This window comes from Papio anubis, chromosome 17, assembly GCF_008728515.1.
Source record: "Papio anubis isolate 15944 chromosome 17, Panubis1.0, whole genome shotgun sequence".
NCBI lineage: Eukaryota > Metazoa > Chordata > Mammalia > Primates > Cercopithecidae > Papio > Papio anubis.
This window is the reverse complement of record NC_044992.1, coordinates 54052327-54060383: the sequence shown is the minus strand read 5'-3', so window position 1 is coordinate 54060383 and position 8057 is coordinate 54052327. Positions and strand designations below refer to the sequence as shown.

Genomic DNA, 8057 nt, shown 5'->3' with positions numbered 1-8057 from the left:
AAAAATAAATAAATAAAAATACAAAATTTGCCAGGCATGGTGGTAGGCACCTGTAATCCCAGCTACTCGGGAGGCTGAGGCAGGAGAATCTCTTGAGCCCAGGAGGCAGAGGTTGCAGTGAGCCAAGATCGTGCCCACTGCACTCCAGCCTGGGTGACAGAGCCAGACTCCATCTCAAAAAAAAAAAAAGTATATATAAAGAGAAGCTCTGGATTCTGAAACTAGCTTCAGTACTCATAGTAGTCATCATTCTGTTACATTTGGAAATATGCTTGTTCTAAAATAATCATTTCTGAGTCAATGACACTTACTCTTTTCATCCAAAGGAAACAGAAATAACAACACAGGAAGCACTGGGCAGCCTTAGGCTAATTCTTTTTGGAAAGTACATTTAATTCACTGTTGTACAAACCCAAACAGAGAAGGTAAGGTTAGGAAGTCAGGAAGGCACTTAAGAAATTTCAACCAGGAATACTTAACAAAGAAAAAGAGGCCTTCAGACCCACACGTTACAATCATGGATGACCAGCTGGGCACGGTGGCACATGCCTGTAATCCCAGCACTTTGGGAGGCCGAGGAGGGCAGATCGCCTGAGGTCAGGAGTTCGAGACCAGACTGGCCAACGTGGGGAAACCCCGTCTCTACTAAAACTACAAAAATTAGCCAGTCATGGTGGCAGGTGCCTGTAATCCCAGCTACTGGGGAGGCTGAGGCAGGAGAATCGCTTGAACCCAAGAGGCAGAGGTTGCAGTGAGCTGAGATCGTACCATTGCATTCCAGCCTAGGCAACAAGAGCAAGGCTTCGTCTCAAATTTAAAAAAAAAAAAAAAAAAAAAAATCATGGATGACCTAGGAATATCAGAGAAGTAAAGAACTGACTCCTAATACAGCAACTTGTCAGGAATATTCAAAGTTTCCCATTATTGTCCACAGCTCCTGAGACTAGACATAAATTTTCTCCAAAAGAGCTAGACACAATCCCTTTGTGCTGTGTTATCTGATGCCAGAACACTGTTTAACTGTTCACCCCACAGGCCAAAACTGCTCTTTGCTACCTCATGAATGCAGCTACAGGTTATCCCCACATATTGACAAATAGTACTGGTCTTCAAGACCTGTGAACTTCATTCCAGTGGCTCAGGCAAGATTCCTGATTTGATTCACCCTTTAAATACATTTCCTTCCCCGCTTTGATACAATTTCTTCATATAAAACATGTTATCTAAAGAAAATGTCCCATTAACATTCTCATGGACTCTGTCTTAGTAGCTGAAGGTGCTAATTAGGTTCTAGACTTCTTGGATCCATGACTATCCCTCCCCGTCCCCTATTTACGCCTCTACCACATTCCCATTCCCTACAGTAAGGAGTAATCCATGGGTGAGACAAGGCTCAGCCATTGCCCCATATCCAATTCCAAGGCTTATTCTCAATGTTAACACAAGAATACAGAGTAGATATTTCAGCTGCTTATGGATTCCTCTTCCCTAATATGTGGATGCAAATGCGTGCAAAGTGAAGAAAGAAATAATAGCTAAATGAAGCTTAAGTGCTACATCAGGAGAGACATAACTATTAACAAATGTTGGAAAAGGGGTTTGGAGAGAGGATAGAATGAGACTTTCATTGAGAAAGGTGATATGGAATGACATCTGCTCTTGCCAAAGCCAGGTCTCTCAGATCTCCCAACTGAAAACACACACAGTATCAATATCCCACAGAATCTTGACCACACATTTGATGCCACAGTAAGTCCCAGCATCTTAGAATGTTGATACTGAAAGAGACCTTCAAGACTGGCTGCTCAAAACCCATTTCTCAAACTAGAAAACAGCCTTAAGAAGAAGAAAGTGACTTGCCTTAATTAGAGTTAAAGATTATTTAGCTGCAACACTGAGATCAGAACTCCTGTTTTCTGCTCATGGAACAACTGTTGATAAGGCTTTCTTTTTCTCTTGGGCGATTGGGGGTGGCTTTTAATGTTGGATGTATGTCAACACCAATGGAGCCACTGCTTTTCTGAGACAAAAGAACAGTCCCTCCTCCTCAGGAAGGGTCCAATGTGTCCATACATCTATCCCTATAGCCTTCTATCATGAGAGAGCCCCTCACAGATCCAGCCACTGGCCAGTGACTTGCTGTGAATGATGCCAAGTGGGAGTGTCTGTACCCTGCCCAAGTCTGTGTGGCTTCCTATGCTCTCCTTCTTTGCCATCATATAAATTTACAAACATAACACAAGCATGTTTATATACATATTCCTTTAGGTTAAGAAAACCTCATCATGAGAAAAATAAAATAAAATTGCACTGTGGCCTCTCAGATTAAAGACTGAGTTAAAATGAGGTTGTCCAACCCATAGAAGAACAGGCCACACATGCTGGTACAACTGACCCATCATTCCATCCTGGCACTTATTCCCAGCCAACTCATGGGAATAATTCCTTCACAAGGCAGCCAAGAGGTAGTAGGTAAATACAATCAGCCCCATGGGTGGATACAGCACACCAAGGCACAGGGCTGGGTATGTGGAGGTGCTATGAACGAGGGACAGAAGGCCGGAAGGGTAGGGCCAGACCTCTGGCTCTACAATAGCCCTCTCTCCCTTTGAAGAAAAGCATTTGGTCATGAGAGACATCCCCAGCTCATAGCAAATGTCTACAGCAGTGAGGGTGTGGAATTAGGAGGTAAAGAGATGGTGCTGGCCTAAGGGTGACACACTTCTTCTAAACAAACCTCCAGAGTAGAGCTGCCAATAAGGCAAATCTGAAGGGTTGTGATTATGAACTGGGAGACGCTGGTACATCCCCCAGGCCATGAATGACCCTGAGTGGCCCGGACATCCTCACTCCCAACAGGTCAAAGAATTAGGTTGCAAGGACTTCCCTTGCGAGAGAACCATAGCTGGGTTGAGGGGATGGCAAAAGGCACAGGCAGCTCTGATGGTTCAGCTCTCCCTGACTCCTCCTTCAGCCTGAGGGAGGGGAAAGGAGGCAGAGGTACAGATGACCTGGGCTGCCAAGCACAGCAGTTCCTACTATAGCTGCTGAGAGTCAGGCCCAAGAACCATAAACTTATGAACTCAGGATAGAGCCAAGGTTTGGCGTCCCTTCCTCTGGAATGAGAGGTCTCAGCCCTGCCCTTCTCTTCAGGGACAATGGCCTGATGAGAAAAGCTGGCTTCTCACTGAGGTAATGAAGAACACCTGCTCAGCTCCATAGTCACCCTCAAGCTAAGCAGGAAGAATCCCCTGCAGGAGGCATTCTGGGGACAAAGGCTAAGGAGCTCGGCTTATCAGGACACATCACAATTTTAAATTACACACTCCCACACACAACACACAGACACACACACACACACAGACCCACACTTCCACATACTGACATTCTCCCAACCCACCCCACTCTGAGCCCCAAATCCCTCCCCACAAATACTGTCCTCTGTAAACATGATGGCAGAGACTCCTGCAACCGTGGCACAGGCTGATAATGATCTGAGGATGACTGCTTATCATTAAGTGCCCCGGTAGGTGATATTGGTGAAGGTAGACGTGGCCTCTTTATACAGTGGGTTGTTGGCCTGTGAAGGAAACAGAAAAGCATCTTACAGTGACTTCCTCAGTCCTTCCCTACCCTGAATGTTTAAAATTCATCTCAGAAGTTTTCCCAAGGCACCCTTCTCTGGAATACACCATCGATGAAACAGAATAATGTTCATTTTACTCCCACTTTAGTTCTTGGCATGGGAATCAATAGGAAATAACAGGAGGAGATGAGATAGAATGCCATCCTGCCACCATTTCTTCTTCTTATTATTATTATTGTTTTAGACAGGGTCTCATTTTGTTGCCCAGGCTGGAGTGCAGTGGCACAATCTCAGCTTACTGAAACTTCCACCTCCCCTGACTTAAGATATCCTCCTACCTCAGCCTCCCAAGTAGCTGGGACTACAAGCACACACCACCATGTCTGGCTACTTTTTACATTTTTTTGTAGAGATGGGGTTTCGTCATGTTGCCCAGGCTGGTCTCAAACTCCTGAGCTCAAGCGATCCACCTGCCTCAGCCTTCCAAAGTGCTGGAATTATAGGCGTGAGCCACCACACCTGTTCCCTGACACTATTTCTAAGGAGCTAAATTCAGCCTATCACTCTTCAGTGATCCCACAGCATTCAGGGATAGAACTTCTCCTATTTCACCCTGTGTCCCCCTCTCTTTTGCACTTCTCCTATTTTCCATTCCCTGTGACAGTGATGGGAGATGTGGACAAGGACAGAAATGTAGCAGGTGGAATTCAGAACACAGAGGAAAGCTTTTGCTCAAATAATTATTAATTTGTTTTCATCTAATCTGGCCAAGCACTAACCATGGCCAGGCATGGTGGTTTATGCCTATAATCCCAGCACTTTTAGGGGCCAAAGTAGGAAGATCACTTGAGCCCAGGAGTTCGAGACCAGCCTGGGTAACAGAGTGAGACCCTGTCTCTACAAGGGAAAAAAATACAAAAGTTAGCTGGCTGTGGTGATGTGTGCCTATAGTCCTGGCTACTCAGGAGGGTAAGGTGGGGGGATCACTTGAGCCCAGGAGATTGAAGCTGCACTGAGCCATGATGGCACCATTGCATTCCAGCATGGATGACAGAATGAGACCCTGTCTCAAAAAAAGAAGGAAGGAGGGAAGGGAAGGGAAAGAAAAGGAGGGGAGGGGAGGAAAGGAAGGGGAGGGAAGCAAAGGAAAAAGGAAGGGGAGGAGAGAGGAGGGGAGGGAAGAGGAGAGAAAGAGAAAGCACTACCACAAACTGTCATGTTATCAGGAAAAAGACCCTCACTAGGTTTCCCAAACTATTTTCCAACAGAAAGTAACAAATCCTATACAGTCTAGTAGTCCTTAATGGTGGTTTCAAGAAACACATTCTTGGCCAGACGCGGTGGCTCACGCCTGGAATCCTAGCACTTTGGGAGGCTGAGGCAAGTGATCATGAGGTCAGGAGTTCGAGACCAGCCTGGCCAACATGGTGAAACCCTGTCTCTACTAAAAATACAATAAATCAGAATAAAAGAGTAAAGTCTGATTTTGAAGTAACCTTTTATTTTATTTTATTTTATTTTATTTATTTTTTTTGAGACAGAGTCCTGCTCTGTCACCCAGAGAAGGGTACAATCTCCGCTCACTACAACCTCCACCTAATGGTTCAAGCAATTCTCCTGCTTCAGCCTCCCGAATAGCTGGGATTACAGGTGTGCACCACCACATCCGGCTAATTTTTATATTATTAATAGAGACGGGGTTTCACCATATTGCCCAGGCTGGTCTCGAACTCCTGAGCTCAAGTGATCTGCCCACTATGGCCTCCCAAAGTGCTGGGATTACAGGCACGAGCCACCAGGCACGAGCCACCAGGCCCAGCCTGGAAGTAACCATATTATTGAGGAGAAAGAATAGAATGAGGTGGAATGACATCCTGCCACTATTTCTAAGAGGCTGAAGGAAGCTGAAGGACAAAGGGACAGTAAGACCATCTCTCCCCGTTTCCAAAACAGAGGATAACAGAAAGACAATGGTGCTGGCTGAACCTGACCACCCAAAGCATCTGTTGCTTCCACATAAGGGCCTCAGACCAATGACTTTTTAGAAAAAGCCCAGCCCAATCTCTTACTGTGTCCCATTTTGCTCTGGCACGTTCTTCCTCAAATTTAGCAAACTCTTTTCGGTCGTGGATGGTGATGAGGAGCTTCCAGATGAGCAGAGTGGCAAGGCCGATGAGCAGAATGGCCCCCATCACTGACAGCAGGACCACCAGGATGTCAGGGCCCTTGGGACACTCTGTGAGGAAGAAGCACAGAGCAGGCGGTTGTGAATGAAGCAAGAATCACTTGAACTGGCTATGAATAAGGTGTTCTTGACAAAGTAATTAAGGTCCTTGAAGGAAATAGGACAGTTTTCAAAAATTAATTGTTTTACAGAGACAATCATTAGGACAACAATAATGTGTGCTGAGTGACTCAAATCAGAAGTCTAGACCTGGTAACCCCTAGACGGAACCCAGCCACACCTTTGTGTGGGGGTTCACCCAAGTGTTTATTTTAAAAATTAAACACAAAGAAGAGAACAACAGACACTGGGATCTACTAGAGGGTGGAGGCAGGGAGGAGGGTGGGAATCAAAAAACTATCTATGAGTCACTATGCTTATTACCTGGGTGACGAAATAGTAGGTACACCAGACCCCCATGACTCACAATTTATCTACAGAACAAACCCACACATGTACCCCTAAAGCTAAAATTAAAGTTTTTTAAAAAAATTTAAAAATAAAAAGCTGGGTGTAGTGGCTCACACCTGTAATCCTAGTACTTTGGGAGGCCAAGGAGGGCAGAGCATCTGAGGTCAGGAGTTTGAGACCAGCCTGGCCAACATGGTGAAACCCCGTCTCTATGAAAACTACAAAAATTAGCCTGGCATGGTGAAGCACAAGAATCACTTGAACCTGGGAGGTGGAGGTTACAGTGAACCGAGATCACACCATTGTACTCCAGCCTGGGTAACAGAGCAAAATTCCATCTCAAAAAATAAAATTAAATTAAATTAAAAATCAAAAATTGATTTTATTGGCAGTATTGAATAATCAGGAGATTCTCCCCCGAAAATTTCATACTAGTCTCTTTAGAAAGAAAATCCAGGCCAGGCACAGTGGCTCATGCCTATAATGCCAGCACTTGGGAGGCCGAGGCAGGAGGATAGCTTGAGTCCAGAAGTTCAAGATCAGCCTGGGCAACATAGTGAGGCCCTGCCTCTACAAAATTGTTTTTTTAATTAGCCAGGCATCGTGGCATATGCCTGTAGTCCCAGCTACTCAGGAGGCTAAGGTGGGAGGATCATTTGAGCCTGGGAGGTCAAGGCCATAGTGAGCCATCATCATGCCACCACTCTCCAGCCTGGATGACAGAGGGAGAGCCTATCTCAAAAGAGAGAAAGAGAGAAAGAGAAGAAAGGAGGGAAGGAGGGAGGGAGGGAGGGAGGAGGGAGGGAGGGAGGGGAGGAAGGAAGGAAGTGCTGAAGGAAGGAAGGAAGGAAGGAAGGAAGGAAGGAAGGAAGGAAGGAAGGAAGGAAGGAGGGGAAGGAAGGAAGGAGGGGAAGGGAAGGAAGGAAGGAAATCCAAAGATTTAGAAACACTGACACCTATATTCCTGCAGGGCAGCAGCTAGCTACAGCTGAGGAGGAGCTGCTCCTTTTACTTGGAATGCGTATTTTCTAGTTTACCAGAATCCCCACCACTCTCCCTTCTCTCTCCTAGAGGAAGGCAGTGTGATTTGTTGGTGTGTCTGTGCTCCTGTGGACGCTAGAGCCAGACTCCCTGGGTTTGAATCCTGACTTATCGCTTAACATTGATACATGATCTTTGGAAAATTACTTAACCTTTCTGAATGTCTGTTTCCTGTTTCTCCATCTTTAAAATGGAGATAGTAATAGCACTGACTTTAAAAGAAACTTGTTATGAGGAATAATTAAATTAAATATATCTTAAAAACTCAGAACAATGCCTGGCACAGAATAAGTGCTCAGTAAATATCAGCTACCATTGTAACTGATCTTTTTATATCCAGCTGTTTTCACTAACTTACTTGCTTCCTTAGCCACTGTAAGTATTTGTGTCTGTTACCCTGGTTCAGATACTTACATTCCTGAGGGCTGTGAACCTAATGACATTTTTTGCATTCTTAGAGACCAGGACCTGCCAGCCAATACAATATATTGGGTTCTTTCCCAAAATATTTAGTCATCTAAAATCATAACCCTATTGAAAGCTGACTTCCTGTTCAACCCCAGTCAACAACTAAAACAGAGGCATGTCACCCCTCTGGGGGTCAGGCTGAGTATACTCCGCAGAGCTCTGCTTCCCACAAATGTCAGGTATCTAATCTTATTCCAGTAACTTCAAGTGTTATGAAACCAGGTGTTTATATATGAGGGTACTAATGAGCCTAGAGAGGAAGTCACACCCACTTTCCACACTGTCTCCCACCTTCTTCTCCAAACATATACCCAATGCTCACCACAC

At 45.2% G+C, this 8057-nt stretch overlaps 1 protein-coding gene across 1 annotated transcript in view; it reads right to left on the bottom strand.

The window, feature by feature from the left end:
* Positions 1–3292: 3292 nt before the first annotated feature.
* Positions 3293–8057, bottom strand: part of ITGB3 (integrin subunit beta 3) — a 56655-nt gene continuing 51890 nt past the window's right edge. The window contains exons 14-15 of the mRNA XM_003913246.5: positions 5656–5822; positions 3293–3580 (exon numbers count right to left, since the gene is read on the bottom strand). Of these exons, the coding sequence (XP_003913295.1) occupies positions 3515–3580; positions 5656–5822 (233 nt within the window). The 3' untranslated portion in view covers positions 3293–3514. The remainder of the gene's footprint in view (positions 3581–5655; positions 5823–8057) is intronic.